This window comes from Dromiciops gliroides, chromosome 3 (assembly GCF_019393635.1).
Source record: "Dromiciops gliroides isolate mDroGli1 chromosome 3, mDroGli1.pri, whole genome shotgun sequence".
Classification (NCBI taxonomy): domain Eukaryota; kingdom Metazoa; phylum Chordata; class Mammalia; order Microbiotheria; family Microbiotheriidae; genus Dromiciops; species Dromiciops gliroides.
The window spans coordinates 89,272,927-89,291,219 of NC_057863.1; the positions used below are offsets into that span (position 1 = coordinate 89,272,927).

At 39.3% G+C, this 18,293-nt stretch overlaps 1 protein-coding gene across 1 annotated transcript in view; it reads left to right on the forward strand.

Annotated features, from left to right (window-relative positions):
• The window catches only part of TRAK2 (trafficking kinesin protein 2), a 74,313-nt gene that overhangs the window by 50,873 nt on the left and 5,147 nt on the right, over positions 1-18,293 (forward strand). The window contains 11 exon segments of the mRNA XM_043991667.1: positions 1,916-1,991; positions 1,993-2,044; positions 2,748-2,822; positions 6,027-6,088; positions 6,090-6,129; positions 6,131-6,163; positions 11,035-11,114; positions 11,628-11,831; positions 13,262-13,563; positions 15,148-15,414; positions 16,007-16,106. Of these exon segments, the coding sequence (XP_043847602.1) occupies positions 1,916-1,991; positions 1,993-2,044; positions 2,748-2,822; positions 6,027-6,088; positions 6,090-6,129; positions 6,131-6,163; positions 11,035-11,114; positions 11,628-11,831; positions 13,262-13,563; positions 15,148-15,414; positions 16,007-16,106 (1,291 nt within the window).

Sequence of the window (18,293 nt, forward strand, 5' to 3'; positions counted from 1 at the left end):
ATTTAAGCTATGAGCATCTAGAATAAGTTATCCCAGAGTGTTTGTGCTTAAGAAACTGTAAAAATCAAATCCCTCCTTTTACAGATGGGGAAATAATCTCAAATAGCTAAAGGGCTTCACACAGCTACTGAATTGCAAAGCTAGGTTTCTGGTTACTTATTACTCTCCTCTGGAGTCTAATTAACTAGCTACCAACTTAAAAATCTTTTCTAAACTCAGAGACAGCAGAGAGGAGGGGACCTGGTTTTCTGTCTTTTGGTGGCTGTTTTTTTCTCTAAGTTTAAAGTTTATTTTTGAATTAAATACTTACTGTCCCTTGGAATTATCATAGCTTACCATGGGTGTGAAAGAATGACTGAGGTCTTAGAAATTTCCCCTAAAAATGCTGATCATTTTGCTAAATTGCCTGAAAATCTCTCTGACTTGCAAAGGCTACTTGCTTGTCTTTTGAATGATGGGAGCTACCTCCCTTCTCAGTAAACAAGCCATCATTCCTTTTGTTTTTCCAATATTTTTCAAATCCAATCTTTGGATTTTTAATTGTAATTAAGTGATACTACAAATGATCATGAACATTCTCCCCAAGAAAAACTCGGTGGAAAACCTTTGAGTGGTGAAACAGGCTAGGTGTAAAGGATTGGGTTTGTTTGGTTTGTTTGTTTAAGTTGATCTTGTGTTATTTTTATGTATTATTTTTAGCTCTACTAGAACCCTGCTATGTTAAAAAAAAATGCTAGCCTAGATTGCATTTTTTTTTTATTTTTTTTTTTTTTAGTGAGGCAATTGGGTTAAGTTGACTTGCCCAGGGTCACATAGCTAGTGTTAAGTGTCTGAGGCCGGATTTGAACTCAGGTCCTCCTGACTCCAGGGCCGGTGCTCTATCCACTGCACCACCTAGCTGCCCCAAGGATTGCATTTTAATACTTTGAGCGTGATTATGTCACCTCTTACCTCTTGTCCTGATAAAAACTGTTTCTGAGTCATTGGCCAAATGTCCCACTCTCCCCAAAAACATCTTAAAGAGATTACACCCAGATTGCTACTCTGTCCTAAGAAGTAAAACTCGCTTCTTTTGTTGTTGTTTGTTTGTTTCAGTCATGTCTGACTGGACTCATTGTGACCCCCATTTGGGGCTTTCTTGGCAAAGACACTGAGTGGTTTCCCATTTCCTTCTCCAACTCATCTGACAGATGAGGAAACTGAGGCACACAGGTCAAGTGATTCACCCAGTCTCACACAGCTAGGATGTGTCTGAGGCTGGATCAGAGCTTTCTTATTCCAGTCCTGGCTGGAAGCTACTGTGCCACCTAGCTGCCATGACTAATTCTACATTGACTTAACTCAACCTGGGTTGTCTCCCCTTGTTTTTAGTTAAAATCTTGACAAGATTATTTCATTCCATGGGTGTACAAGGATGCCTCTGCACCAGCTCTAAATTCATGATGCTTTTCACGACCTCATCTGAAGAACTGAATCATAAAGTAGAAGTGCCCGATTAAAATGTATGCATTATTTCAAAACCTATCTTCCCTCGTAGGGATATCCTTGAACAGTGCCCTCTGAAGGTAAGCCATTCTAGGAGTCCTAGCCTAGTTTGAGCTCGGGTAGCGTTAACCAATGTTTCCCTTGGTTGTGGTCGTTTCCTATCTTTTGCTGTATCATGAAGAAAGGCATAGTTCACAGTATAATTTTTTAAGGCAGATCCTAGATTCATAAACGGCTGGATTTGAGAAAGTTGTTCTTTAACAGGGTTAGTGTTTGCGTTGCTTGGCACTGCAGGATCTGAGTTACAGACCTAGGTTTATATAGCCCCATAGGTGGGGGACTCTGTGCAGAGAAACCCTGCTATTTGTTCCCCTGGTGGCCTTATCAGAAACTCGATAAACTGGTTCTTTTAATACCATTTAACTCTCAGGTGAGACAAATGCTCAGATGTCCAGGATGACGGAGGAGCTGTCAGGGAAGAGCGATGAGCTGATTCGATACCAGAAGAGTCTCCTCCCTCTTGTCACAGATTGTTGATCTTCAACACAAACTTAAAGAAGTAAGTTGTGTCATTAGACCACAGACCTACCTGCCTGTGCAGTTTCTTTCAAACCCCGCCCCATCTGTTCTGTCGGCACACCTCCACTTAGGCCGAGCCCTTGGCTGTCACCCAGGTTTTTATTGTCGCTTCCTTATCAGTCTGGTCTGTCCAGTGCACATTTCTGATCAAGTCACTTCCCTGCTTGAAAACTGTCCCGTTCTTCATTGTCCACTGAGCATTATGTCTACTGAGGCCTAGAACTTGAGACCTAGACAAACTGACTCCAGTCTGCTTCAGCCTGTCTCACAGGACTCCCTGTCATATACCGACTTCTCAGCCCCACTGGACTACTCATGATCCCCAAATTTGCTTTCCTGTCTCAACACCTTTGCATACACTGTTACCTCTGTCTGAAATACAGCTCCCTCCTCCTGTCTGAGCCTTTCCTCTGCAGTAAGCTGTTATGTGACCTATTGGTAAACGTTTGTAGTCCTCTGAACAGTTTGGAGGAGAAATAATTTTTGTCTACATTAAACTTTTACATTACTTTATAATTATGAATCTAATATTATAATTAGAATCTTATGAAGTTGCCACTTCAGGAGTAACTTATTCATATCAGAATTCCTTATGATATCATATGCTTCCTCTATGAAAAAGAATAACTGTATATTATATGCTTAAAATTTTAAATATATATATATATTTTTAATGGCACTAGCATGTGATTGAAAAGGAGGAACTGAGGCTTCATCTACAAGCTTCCAAAGACGCCCAAAGACAGCTGACAATGGAGGTAATTTGTTTTCTGGTCTTTTTTTGTGTTTCTCGTTTTCTAGTGAATAAAGGTTCACTAATTCTTTGATGATCTTTATGAAGAATTATATAACTAGAGAAAATGGAAAAAAATGATTTTTAAAAAATAATTTCATCACAGATGTTATCTGTGTCTTGTAATGGCATATTCGATGAGCAATAGAAATTTTGAAATTTGTAGAATTCTTCAGCAAAAATAGATTTTTAAAAAATCTAATTGGATGACCACTAACTAGACAGTTCCTTTCACATAGGATCAATAATTCAAATTTTTAATTTTTAATTTTTTTTTTTTTTAGTGAGGCAATTGGGTTAAGTGACTTGCCCAGGGTCACACAGCTAGTAAGTGTTAAGTGTCTGAGGCTGGATTTGAACTCAGGTACTCCTGACTCCAGGGCCAGTGCTCTATCCACTGCGCCACCAAGCTGCCCCACGATCAATAATTTCAAATGAGGATGGCCGAATTCATTGTCATCAAGGAGCCTACCATGTCAACAGACTACTTAAAAACAGCAATAGAAATACCCCAAAGAAGCAAAACTACCAGAAACCCTCAGAAGTTGGAAGTAATTTGCAGAAATGATGGATTCAGTGGTCTCTTATCTGTGATTCTATGAAAAAGGAGATAGTTAGTCCATTGTGCTCCATTGGTTTCCTCCTGGTGACAGAAAGACCCTAGTAGCCTGAGGAAGACAAGGAGGAATGGGTTGCTTTGTGGGAGTAAGTAGCATGTATGAGTGGCTTGCTGCTGGTCTCCTTCAAGAACAAGGATTCATTGAGGTGTTTCAAGGCAGTGAGGCAACACAATGGGTAAGACTTCCTGGACTTGGAACCAGAAAGACCTGAGTTCAAATCCTGCCTTAGACATTTACAACCTGTATGACCTCATACAAGGCACTTGACCTGTCCAAGTCTCAGTTTCTCATCTGTAAAATGGGATAACAATACCATCTACCTGCCAGGGCTGTTAGGAGAATCCAGTGAGATAAAATATGTACAATGTTTTACAAACCTTAGCATGCTGCATAGATGTTAACTATCATTATTATTGTTGCTATTTCTACAAAACAAACAAACAAAAACAAGGAAGGACAAACAGAACTGTAATACAATGTAGTAAAAGTCGAGAGGTTGGCATTCCTTTCAGAATCTACTTTGTTAACACAACTAAGCATTCTTTTAAAAAAAAAAAGCTAGACTTGAAGATCAAGGTGACTTTTTTTTTTTTTTTTGCGGGACAATGAGGGTTAAGTGACTTGCCCAGGGTCACATAGCTAGTAACTGTCAAGTGTCTGAGGCCAGATTTGAACTCAGGTCCTCCTGAATCCAGGGCCAGTGCTTTATCTACTGTGCCACCTAGTTGCTCCACCAAGATCACTTTTAAGAGAACAGGGATCATCACCTATGATGCTTAATCTATAGATACTTTTCAGCTATAAATAACGGATGATATCTCTATGGAGTCAGCAATAATGAGATTTAAAAGATCAGTACTATTTAAGGACCCTTAAGTGCTTGAAATAATGAAAGTAAAAAGGTTAGTACTATTTTGACCCTAAATGCTTGAAGAGAGAGAAGGAAGGGGTCCATGTTGTCTTTCACAAGTCAATGAGGTGGGAGCTAGGAAAAGACGTTGGTGGAGAGGTGAGACATGCAGCCTTAAGCTTTTTTAGAACTTAATATAAGTGACCTTTTCCGTGTGTAAGCTTGGGGAAGGATTAGTCTGGTGAAATACAGGTAATTGTATTCCTTCTCTCAGAGAATCCTTTTATGTTTTATTTTTATTTTGCAGGGCAATGAGGTTAAGTGACTTTGCCCAGGACACGCAGCTAGTAAGTGTCAAATGTCTAAGGCTGGATTTGAACTCAGGTCCTCCTGAATCCAGGGCCGGTACTTTATCTACTGTGCCACCTAGCTGCCTGAATCCTTCTATTTTAAAGACACTTGCTTTACAAATATCTCCATATGGCCAGGAAAAATAACACAAAAATCCTGTGCTCTCCAACTATGAATTATATTAGTTTCTTTGTTCAGACCTGTGATTTCGCCAGGAGCTCCCCATGGACACTCCCTTGACCAAAGCAGATGGCAACTCTCCTTCTTACAAGTTGTCATCTTAGAGGGCTGCTCAGAGGAACAAATATTGAGGCAAAACAGTTAAAAAACCATCTGATTTTCTGAGGTTCCTCATAATGAACCAGTCTACTAAATGTGCTTACACATGTATAATCTCTCTGACATTGACTATCTGTGGGGCCCTGGACATGTCCCTCATCTGTAAAATGGGAATAATAATTCTTGCTGCTATCTTGGAGTTGGGGGAAAAGATTTTGTAAACCATTAAGTGTTATAGAGATGTCAGTTTTTGTTGTTAACCTCGTTGAATGCACGTGAATGAATTATACCTCTAGAAAGACAAATGCTACCAGGAGTTTGTTTGAGAGGGCATTTTGCTCTCCACCAGCATTTATCAAGTGCCTAGCACAAGAACTCAGTATACTTATCTAGGTATAAAGAATGATTTCCCAACTAGGGAAATAAATCCTTTGTTTAGAAAGATTGAAGTACTTGAAAGTGAGGTTAAAAAAAATAACTCTTAACCTTCTGACTTTAGGGTTTTATTTATTATTATTATTTGAGAGTGATTCTTCTTTTAAAAATGCATGAATATTTGAAATGTGACAGAGGGTAATTTATTTTCTTCTTGATATTCAGATGAGATAGCAAATTTGATGATCAAATGAGACAATACTCAAATTTGTTTGTTTGTTTGTTTTGGTTTTTTTGGGTTTTTTTGGTGAGGCAATTGGGGGTTAAGTGACTTGCTCAAGGTCACACAGCTAGTAAGTGTAAAGTGTCTGGGGTCGGATTTGAACTTAGGTCCTCTTGAATCCAGGGCTGGTGCTCTATCCACTGCGCCACCTAGCTGCCCCTCTCCTCAAATTTTAAAGTGTATAAATGCATTACTGTTATCATTATTATTACTCTAGACTATAAGTTTAAATTTCGGGGGGGATTGTCTCCAGCAAGGATGTATTTTGGCATTTCATTCGGTATAAATTACTTGACTGCACTGAAAAAAAAAATTCACGTCTTTCTGGGAAAAGCTTGCCTGACTAGTTGAGAAATTTTCTTTCATTGTTGTTCAAAAGGGTAGTAAGCTATATTGATCCTTCCTATTCAGCTTCATGAGTTACAGGATCGGAATGCAGAGTGTCTGGGAATGCTACATGAATCCAAGAAGAAGTAAGGAACTCCGTAGTAGATCCAGCCCTGCAGCACATATAATATGGTCCCCAACAGTGTGGAGCATTTTCTGCGGTAAGGAAACCAAAGTACTATAGGTAATATTAAGGAAATTTGCATTCTTTTGGGGTTTGTTTGTTTGTAATTTTTAACTATATATGCTATATGGGCATATCTCTCTTGCATATATAATACCATCAGGACAGTCAGTAAGTCAATAATCAATCAATGAACTTTTTTGGGGGGGGCAGGGCAATAAGAGTTAAGTGACTTGCCCAGGGTCACACAGCTAGTGTGGTAAAATATGAAAGTTTTTAACAGTCGGTTAGGATAACTGAAAGACGCCAGTTTTTTCAAGGACCCACCCTTTTGGGGAGGAGATGAACAGTCCGCCTGCTGCGCATGTTCTCACACTAGTAAGTGGCAAGTGTCTGAGGCTGGATCTGAACTCAGGTCCTTCTGAATCCAGAGTCAGTGCTTTATCCACTGTGCCACCTAGCTGTCCCTAATTAATGAACATTTTTAAAGCACCTACTGTATACCAGGCACTATGCTAAGACCAGGAAATATAAATACAAGTAGAAAGACCACCTCTGCCCTCAAGGATCTTTCATTCTAATGAGAGAAGACAGCCCATAAAAGGAAGCTAAGGAGAGAGGGAGGGCAGCAGGGTGGGCAGGGATGGACACAAGTATCTAACAAGGGTCATGGAAGAGGAAGTCCAGAGTACAGCTTGGAGAGGAAGAAGACCTGACTGGCCTAGGCACCATCTTTAAATGGAGGTTCTTGAAGGAGCCAGCCAACCAAAGGGAGCGTGTGGTTGTCCTTCATCATCCTCCACCCCCAGGTCCTTTCTAGACAAAACATTCCTTTGGTGTGTTCTTGTGACGCACCAGGCAGAAGCCCCTCACTGTCCTGCTTGCTTCACTCCATACAGATCTCAGTTTGGCCACATCCTTTTCAAAGGCTGGCGGTCAGAACTGAAGGCAGTGCTCCCGATGGGGCCTGACAGAGCAGAGGACAGCACAGCAGGAAGACCCACCTCCCTTATTCAGGATGCTGTGGCCAGTGCACGTGTGCTCCCTGGGGCCACCAAATGTGCCATCCAAACCTCGAGTCTTTTTCGCAGGAATTGTCACCAATGCCCCACTCCCTGTTTGGCATTTGTGCACTTGTCTTTTTAATCCCATTCCACAACTTTAATAAGCATTCATGTAAATTAGGCCCGTAGTTTTAGTCTCTTCAGACCTTTTTTGGATCTTGATTCTGTCATCCAGCTTGCTAGCTATCTGTCTCAGTTTTATGTCATTTAAGGGATACTGTCGTCTAAGCCTAACAATGATTGTTGGACAGAATAGACCTGAATATGGAGCCCTGTGGGGCATTACACAGGACTTCTGTTCCATACTGGTACCAGTCTGGGTATTCACCCAGCTCCACCTGACTCTGCCATCACCCAGCCCATATTTCTCCATCTTGTCCACAAGGTTATCCATTGGAGACTTTGCCATATGCCTTCCTAAGCTCCAGGCATACTACAGCCCTCACAGTCATCTATCTGCCAGTCAAGCTGCCCCATCAAAGAAAGGGGCATGCTTAAGTCATACACCCTGAATTGTTTGAATTGAAGGAAACAGAATAATCGAAATGGTACTTTTAGATAATCATGCCAGTTTTACTCGCCTTTTGTATAACCTTGCACACAAAACTCCATCTCCCACATCTCCTCCTTTGCCCTGACAGTCCCCAGTGTCCAAAATGCTCTTGTTCTCACCTCTCTCTTTGGCACTCACTGCTCTCCTTCAGAACTACTCCAGAAGCTCTGGATCCTCAGTGGCTCATGCCCTCCCTTCTCAGAGTTCATAAGCAGTGTCTTCATTGCTAAGGTCTTCTAAGATTTTCCAGGAATTAAAGTCAAGATCAAGGGCATCAGTGACCTGTATCCAATCCTATAGCACCTTCCTCTTTTTAGACAGTTTTTCAAAGATTACTAGCAGGAACTGTAAATTGGTGCAGCCATTCTGGAGAACAGTTTGGAACTATGTCCAAAAAGTCACCAAACTCTACATAACCTTTGACCTGGAAATAGCACTGCTAGAGATCAAAGAAGGCTGAAAATGATACATGTGTATAAAAATATTTATAGCAGCTCTTTGTAGTGACAATCGGACATTAAGGAGGTGAACAAATTATGGTAGTGTTAAAAAACCTGGGGAACAGATGCAGAGTGAAGTGAGCAAAACCAGAAGATCAATTTATACATTAACAACATTTTTTTTAACATATAAGGTGTTTTATTTTTTCTGTTACATGTAAAGATAGTTCTCAACTTTTGTTTATACAAGCTTTACAATTTCAGATTTTTCTCCCTCCCTCCCTTCCCTCCCCCCTCCCCTAGACAGCAGGTAATCTGATTTAGGTTATATCTATATATCTATATACATATATATAGATATATATCTATACACACACACATATATATATATATACATACACATAATAACATTAATCCTATTTCTGCATTAGTCCTGTTATAAGAGAAAAAATCAGAGCAATGATGAAAAACCTCAAAATAGAAAAAAAACCAACAGCACCAAAAACAAAAGAAATAGTATGGTTCATTCAGCATCTATACTCCACAGTTCTTTTTTTTTTTTCCCTTGGATTTGGAGATCCTCTTCTATCATGAGTTCCCTGGAATTCTTCTGTACCATTGCATTGGTGAGAAGAATATAGTCCATCACAGTAGATCAACACTCAATGTTGATGATACTGTGTACAACGTTCTTCTGGTTCTGCTCATCTCACTCATCATCAGCTCACGCAAGACCCTCCAGGTTTTTCTGAACTCCTCCTGCTCATCATTTCTTACAGAACAATAGTATTCCATTGTATTCATATACCACAACTTGTCCAGCCATTCCCCAATTGATGGGCACCCCCTCAACTTCCAATTCCTTGCCACCACGCATTAACAACATTTTAAAAACAAACAACTTTGAAAGAAAGACTTAGGAATGCTGATCAATTCAATGAGCATTCCATAGTACTGATATTGAAGCATCCCACCCACCTCCTAATAGAGAAGTGATGGATTCAGGGTGCAGATTGAGACATGCTTTTTGGTTATTTGGATTTTTTTTGGACTTTTGGAATCAATTTAGAAATTTGTTTTTGCTTAACTGTACATATTTGTAACAAGAGTTTATTTTTGTTCTTGTTTTCCAGTGTGTTAGGTAAAAGTGAGAGAGAATAGATTTTTGTTAATTGGGGGGAAAATAAAGGAAAAAAACAAATGTCACTAACAGTGGTGGAGGAATCACAACTTTTAAGTTCTTTCAGTACACTAGAATATAGCCAGACCTGTGACTTGAACTCATTGAAGGCAGAGAGGTGCTGCTTCCTTACCATGATCTCACTTATCTTAAGTCTTTGCTAGCCATTTTTGTCTTACGTTTTCTAGTCTGCAAATCCTTATCCTCAGTAGAGAAAATGGAAATAAAATCAAGGTTAAGTAATTCTGAATACTCATCATGCAATGATATCTCATCCACCCCAAGCTCCAGTCCCAGCCCTTTAATCTTCCTCCTGTTTCAAACATCACTTAAAAAGCCCTTACTGCTGTTAGCATTCTCCATAAACTTCAGCTCATTCTGACTGTTGTCATCCCTGCCGTTACTCTTCCAGGAGCTTGTCCTTCTTTTGTGTTCATTCTGAGCTACCTTAATTACATTTTCTGTGCATGCCTTTCAGAATTGGTTGCTGAGCTCCCTCCTTAGCCACATTAATTTCTTTAGACGGATTCTTTTGTTCCTAGTCAGAATCATTTATGTATATGTCACCAGAATTTTATTCTTGAGACCATCCCATCCGTCTCCACCTAAATTGCCTTATGGAGTGTTAGGATAAGGAAGATCCTATATCCTTTTTCAAAATTCTTTTGAAAGGCACCTCCGACCTCCTAAGTATCATTAAAATGGGCAGTGATTTTAGTATCTTTCTAAATTTAGAGTGTATGTCAGACCATACCTAGATCTCCCTCTCCTTATCTACCTCTAGCTCTGAGTTGGATGGTCACCTCCTTCCAAGGGTCTATCATTTCTATTTTGGAAGCCAGTTCTTCATTGATTAGTAAATGGTGGGGAGGAAAGAAGGGGCTTAGAAGGGGGGAGAGAACTGTAACAGCTGTCTAGATATTCGAAGCTTCCTACCCCTCTGTCATACCTCTTTTACCTGAGTTGTGGTCTTCCAGATCTCATCATCATGGACTTTTTACCATTTACCTTTTTACCATCTTTCTTACTACCCTTGATCCTCACCCAGGGTTCTCTACCATATTCACTCCCTTCTTGTTTGTGGGCTGCCTCACAGGAAGAAATCTTACTGCCTAATCTCTTCCTTCTAAATTAGGTATACCTCTATATTGCCAGGATCCACATCCCAGTAAGCTGTAATGATGCTTATGATGTTAAAGGTTAAGTCTTTTATCACTGTACAATACTGTAGAGATATCAGAATCCCTGATTGTTTGGGGTTTTTTTTGTTTTTTTAACAGGGCAGTGGGGGTTAAGTGACTTGCCCAGGGTCACACAGCTAGTACGTGTCAAGTGTCTGAGGCCAGATTTGAACTCAGGTACTCCTGAATCCAGGGGCCCGTGCTTTATCCACTGCGCCACCTAGCTGCCCCTAGAATCCCTGATTGTTTTTACTGGTCCTCTTTAAAAAAAAAAAAAACAGGAGCAACTAGGTGGCTCAGTGGATAAAGCACTGCCTTGGATTCAGGAGTACCTGAGTTCAAATTTGGCCTCAGACATTTGACACTAGCTGTGTGACCCTGGGCAAGTCACTTAACCCCCATTACCCTGTAAAAAAAAACCCACAAAAAACAAACAAACAAACAAAAAAACCCAACAACAACATTCATAAATCTAAACTCTTTTGTTCAGGAATCTCTAGCCGCTGAAATCGAAGGAACCATGCGCAAAGAACTGAGTTTAGACGAGGAGTCTTCTCTCTGCAAACAGAAGTAAGTCTAATACATAAGTCACTTCTGTGACCAAAGCATCAGAATAAAGAGAAAGAATTATTTCTGGGGAGTTTCTCCGCTGTGGCCCAAAGCAATAGCTATTTGTAAGACAGAGTTGTAAAATCATTCTGTCCTTTATACTGTTCTTTGGTAGCTTTCTGTTTTTGCAGCCTTCCTCAACTTCCTTGTTCTGAAATTTATAAATATTTTAAAGCAGTAAACATTTCCTGTTCTATAGAATTTTGAAACTGATTACCCCACTTTAGATAGCTTCATGTTTAATTAAATGAGCATAACTGAGGCTGTTTTGAAGTCTTCCTTTTCTATTAATTCTAGTCTAATTCCAGCAGCTGCTCGGCTCATAATATGTCTTCAGACAACAGTCACGTCCATGCCTGAAAATTAAAATTGGGGCAACATTTTTTTTTTTTTAACCAAAAATATTTCAGACTTTTCCTTTACAGGCTTTGTCTTCAACTAGAGGCAGATGACATTCATTTTCCTCTTTAACAGAGAGCAACAGAAGCGAGTATTTGATACTGTCAAGGTAGCTAACGATGCACGGTGCCGCTCAGCATCATTTCCTGCCCTGCTTCCCATCCCAGGCTCCAATCGTTCAAGTGTCGTGATGACAGCAAAGCTGTTCCAATCTGGTGTTCAGCATATGGAGAACAGTGCACACCTGCACCCGAGGAGTAGTGTGGATGATGTATCTAAGTAAGGAATTCAAGTTGTTGCTTTGACTTCTGCATTTCTTGTGGCTTTTCCATGGCCACATTCATGTATTCAGAACCAAGAAGTCTGGTCGTGCTGTTCTAGGAATAGTTTCATAGAAATAGGCAGCTTTCCATGTTTGTTTCAAAACCATCACTGCGTTTGTTCACATTTTATTAAAATAATTTTCTTTTTAATATCCTAAAGTATCCATGGAAGATTATGGCCCAAGAAAAAAAATGCTCCTAATGTTACTTATTTGAGAGGCAGTATGACTCAGGAGACAGGGAACTAGCTTTGGGGTGCGGAAGACTTCGGTTCAAGTCCAGCTTACGAGAGCCCTGGTTGTGGGACCCTTGGCAAGTTAACCTCACTTTGCCCCAGGAAGAGGCTTTAAGATTCTAAATTGTAGAGTAGGCCCCACTCTCCTTTGGTAAGAGGAGTTCCTTATATCAATGATATTATAGATCCCATTCAAAAAGGGTAAAGAGGTAAAGAGACGGTATGTTACTCAATTGGAGATGTGAGTATGATTAAAGATAATCATATCTCTTAGGGGCAGCTAGATAGAGTGCTGGGCCTGGAATTAGGAAAATATGAGTTCAAATCTAGCCATGGGCAGTTATTATTGGTATAATACTTGACAAGTCACTTATTCTCTGTTTGCCTCAGTCTCCTCATCTATAAAATAAGTAAAATAACAGCTTCTGTCTTGCAGGGTTGTTGTGAAGATCAACTGGGATAATAATTGTAAAGTGCTTACCCAGCATGTCCTAAGCACTATAGAAATTCTAACTATTAGGGGCAGCTAGGTGGCGCAGTGGATAAAGCACTGGCCTTGGATTCAGGAGGACTTGAGTTCAAATCCAGCCTCAGACACTTGACACTTACTAGCTATGTGACCTTGGGCAAGTCACTTAACCTCATTGCCCCCCAAAATAAAAAAAAAAAGTCTAGAAATTCTAACTATTATTATTACTATTACTAACTGCTACTAGGTAAAGAAGTGCTATCTCCTATGTGCAGAATTATTTAAAGTTATGTATATGGTGATACATTTCTTTTAAACAAATTTACAGGAGCAGCTAGGTGGTGCAGTGGATAAAGCACCAACCCTGGATTTAGGAGGACTTGAGTTCAAATCCAGCCTTAGACACTTGACTATGTGACACTGGGCAAGTCACTTAACCCTCATTGCTCCACATACACACACAAAAAAACAAATTTACATCTTAAAAAAATAATAAATATTAGATTCCTTAGTTTGTCCTCTTCCACAGCCTCCACTGTGGAAATGAGAAGTACAGAATCTGCTCACCAAAGTCTTACGGATCTAATCCTCACTGAATCTGGTAATGCATGTGAAAGAAAGCACTTTATAAATTACAAGCATCCAGCGTTACCACTAGAGGTAGTGTTGTTATTTCCCACAGGGACTCCCAGAATACAAGGCTGCCAGGAACCCCTGGAGACAGTGACTTAGCTACGGCTCTGCACCGCCTTTGTCTGCGTCGGCAGAACTACTTAAGTGAGAAACAGTTCTTTGCCGAGGAATGGGAACGTAAGATGCATGTGCTGACTGATGAGAAAGAGGAGGCCAGTGGCTGCAGCACCCCCACAGGGAGCTTTGCTTCTCTCTGCACCAACCAGTCTGAGGTCACAGACCTTGGCTCTACCACCAGCTGCATCCGGGCTTTTATGCCAGAGAAGCTACAGATTGTCAAACCCCTTGAAGGTGAGTAGTCCCTAATGGAAGAAGAAACCTTCCTGAGCTCTGTGATTCCAATCCAGGAATTGATGCTGTGTTCAGTCATTGCTGTTAAAGGAACTCTGCCTGAAAAAGAGACCTTTATCCCTCACAATGTTGGCTTTTCTGGTGACTTGATTCCAGCGTTACTTTTGAGCCCTTCAATCAAGCCTCTGTTTGAAACTCATTAAAGATCAGTTTCCTGTTCTGATTCTACTTAAAGTATATATGTGTAGGGAAGCAGGTGTCCTGTTCTTATCCTTTGATATTCTCATCTATAAAATGGGAAAAATAATGGGCTCTACCTTGCAGGGTTGTTGTGAAGATCAACTGAGATAAAAATTGTAAAGTGTTTAGCATCGTGCCCAGCATGTTGTAAGGACTATAGAAATTCTAACTATTATTATTATTACTAGCTACTGCTACTATTAGGTAAAGAAATGCTGTCTTGTATGTGCAGAATTATTTAAAATTATGTATAAGGTGATACACTTAGATATCCTTAGATGAGGTATTCTTAATTTATTTTCATTGATGTTTTTTTGTTTTTACAACCTATTAATTTTTGTTTTGGGTGAGGCAATTGGGGTCAAGTGCCTTGCCTAGGGTCACAAAGCTGGTAAGTGTCAAGTATCTGAGACTGGATTTGAACTCAGGTCCTCTTGACTCCAGGGCCAGTGCTCTATCCACTGCACCACCTACCTGCCCCCATCACATTAATTTTTTAATCTATCCTTTCCTCCTCCCCTAGCCAGAGATCCATCCCTTGTAACAAAGAAGAAACAAAAGCGGGGTAGGGAAATGTTTTGCAGAATTAAGCAACATACCAACCAGATCTGACATGTGTAGTATTATATGCTCTTAGTTTCTTGTGTCTGCAAAGAAAGCATGGAGGTGCATTTTCTCATTCTCCTACTAGACCAGACTTTGGTTGTCATTATTTGATAATGTTCAGGTTTTTGTTGTTTTGGGGGGAAGTTCTTTGCATTCACATTAGTATGATCATTACCTGGGTCGTATTTGGTTCTGCTTGCTTCACTTCCCTTGAGTTCATACGTCTTACCGCACTTCTCTGAATTCTGATGCACGTTGCTATTCTGTTGTGTTCATGTACTAGAGTTGGTTGAATTATTTCTCAAATCAGCATCTCCTTTGGGTTTATGTCTAGCAATATGAACTCTGACTCAAAGGGTATGTACATAATTCTAAATTGCTTTTTATGGTTAGGCCAATTCTCAGCTCCACCAACGTGAAATCTGTCTTTCTACAATCATTCCCACCTTTTTTCCCATACATAGACTATTCCCACCTTTTTTTCATTTTTTTAAATCAATTTAACAAGTATTAAGTACCTACAATGTGCCAGTAACTATACTAGGCACTAGGTCAGAAATTCCACAGTCCCTGCCCTCAGGAAGCTTGCATTTTATCAGAGGAAACAAACTTGCACATCTAGATAAACATAAAATAGATAAAACAGTGATTTATGAGTCAGTATTAGTTTTTACTACCAGCTTCTCTTCCAAGGTAAAGGATATTGATGCCCCTAAAAGCTTCTCTTCTCCCACTCAGGATCTCAGACGCTACATCACTGGCAGCAGCTTGCACAACCAAACTTGGGCACCATTCTTGACCCACGGCCAGGCGTCATTACAAAAGGCTTTACTTTATTGCCTGAAGATGCTGTTTATCACCTTTCTGATTTAGAAGAAGATGAAGATGGGGGCATAACATTTCAGGTTCAGCAGTCTTTTCAGGAAGAAGGGAAACCTTCAGCGTCAAAGCCAGTACCCGGCATCTTCCTACCACCTCTTACGTCAGCAAGTGTGCCACTTACAGGTAACGTAGAGCTTTTGTTATTGAATATAAGTATCAGCCTTCAGAACTGCATGTGCTTGACTTTCTGAGTGCTTACCTAATTTTCTTTGTCAAAATTCCACTGGATAGTGATAGATCTGTTTAGGTATGAAATGATGCAAGCCATGTAGTTGGTGATTTGGCTGGAAGAGCTATTACTTTTAGAGATTATTATATTTCAATATGAATTTTATATTTACTGATCTGCAATCTTTTGTAAAAGACAAAAAAAAATCTTGATCCAGGAATATTTAAAGTACAGAGTAAATTTTTCCACAGCTAGAGGAATAAAACCTGAGGCAACCAAGTTCACTTCAACTACCTGATAAAATAAGACTAATCCAACTTGGATTTCAAGTAAAAATTGTTACATGATGTAACAATCTACTGTTCATTCAATACTGTGACATGTACATAAAACTTTGTTAAGTTCCTCTAGTCTTTAAGCATGTAAACATACAAGACATAAGCCATCATGAGAAAAGACGAAAGCAATTTTGTACTCTTGTGTAACCAAACTAGTATTTTGGTTTCCTGTTTGGTGCCCTAATCTGCATTTTTGCCTATATTACAGCCTCAAATCCAGGAAAATGTCTGTCGTCCACAAATTCCACCTTTACCTTTACCACCTGTAGGATATTACACCCCTCTGATATCACTCAGGTTACCCCAAGGTAAGAGTAGTCTTAATAATCTGTGATTGGTTTTCTTTTTTCATTAAGGTACTGCTTTCTCTAAGAGACCCTGAGCCACAAATCCAGAATTATGCTAGAAAAAAAAAATTCAGTACAATTCCAGCCAACTGTTCGGTGCTTAATAGTCTACTTTATATCCTTTTTCCTTTACCGGACACTATAAGTAATCTAGGGCTAAACTTCTTAAACTGTGGATCTTGACCCTGTATGGGATTGGGTAACTGAATGTTCAAGTCATGAAAGATTTGGCAGCAGTCAGAGGTTATGTATACCTATTTTATATACCTGTATACCCAGGGTTGTGTAAAAATTTCTCAGGTGAAAGGGGTGACAAGTGGAAAAAGTTTAAGAAGCCCTGATCTAGAGCATATCTACTCTGCAAGCAGTCCTCGGATAACCCTGGAGTCTTTTTCTTCACCAGCTCTCCCCAGCTGTTTTATAATTTCCTCACAACTTTGACCAAAGGTTTCAATCCATAGCATTTTTTTTTTATTTTATTGTTTTGGGTTCCAATTTTTATCCCTCTTTCTCTCCCTCCCCTCCCTGAGGTGGCAAACAATCAGATATAGGTTATACATGTATGATTAATCCACCACATTTTGATTGTTTTCTAAGGTAGGAAAGTGTTTTCCCTTTTCTGTTATCACCTTTCTGCTCCTTTTTTAATTCTTATTTTTCAACATCTGGCTTCTAACTTTTTTTTTTTTTTTTTGGTGAGGCAATGAGGGTTAAGTGACTTGCCTAGGGTCACACTGAGGCTGGATTTGAACTCTTGCATCCAGGGCTGGTGCTTTATCCACTACGCCACCTACCTGCCCCCTGGCTTCTAACTCTTGACAGTTTCTGTGAATGAACACTAATGTCAAGATGAAACTTCACCTTCTCATATCCTCCTTTGTTCATTGAGTTATGTTTAATATCTGATGGATCCTAATTTAATAATTTCCAACTTTTCCTCCCATTGCAAGCTTTGAAGAGGCAGGGAAGTAGATGTGAGGCTTTTATTGAGCTATAGATAGATAGATAGATAGATAGATAGATAGATAGATAGATAGATAGATAGATAGATAGATAGACAGACAGACAGACATACACACATACATACATACATACACACACACACTATCAAAAGGGTAATAGTGAAAGTTTGTGTTTTGTTTCAAAGGTAGTGTAAACTAGTAGATTGTTGTACTGGAGAGAGAAGTTGCTTTTAATTTTGGCTTTATCTTTGTTTTTTTTTTTAATTCCTGGATAAATGCTCTCTTCAAAAACAATGAAATCTGGCCTTAACTAGCTAAAACATTACATGGCATTCCTTTCAAAAAAAACTACACAAATATGAGTATCCATGTTTAAAAAGTTCTTATTGTGTTTATTTTTAAAATCTACTTTGAAATATATCACAACACCTCTCATGCAAGTATATTCTAGTCATATATAGTACTAACAAGTTTATTAAAATGCATAAGGAATATAGATTTTATACATTTTATATTTTAAAAATTCAAAGTGTTCTAAGGTGCTGAAAAAGACTTCTACATATTAAGTACTGGTGAAATTATACTTTTCCATGAAGCTTAGAAACATTCCTGATTTGTAAATAGTCCATAATGTCCTAATTATTCAGGAGGTAAAGCTTTTGCCTTAGAAACCGTTCCATCTTGATGACAGATTTGGGATAATTGTTCTGTCTGTTCATTTCTAAAAGATCCCAACAAAAAACAAGCTCTTGATCAAAATTATTCAAAATCCAAAGTGCATTTTGCAGTTAGGATTTTCCCCCCGGCTGTCTGATGTATATTCCTTTGCTACCTTTGATTTCTAATTTGAAATTGTTGTATGGTATAATAATATGCTATTTTAAGTTCAACCGAGAATTTACCTTTTAAAATTCTAATAAACTGTCAAAGAAAAATCCTTTTCTTCCCTAATATCCTTTCTGAGCTATCCCTAAGTTTTAGATTATCAGTAAACTTGATAAGCATGCCATGCCTTTATCCAAGTGATTGATAAAAATATTAAACACAGTATCCCTTAGGGACAATGCTTAGAGCACCTCCCAACCCGGTCATTCAGCTAAGTCCAGTGGTGTACGTGACTATACTTTTAATCTATTTCACATCTCTCCTCCCCAAAACATAGCATGAGGTTACCTCCCTCCCCCAA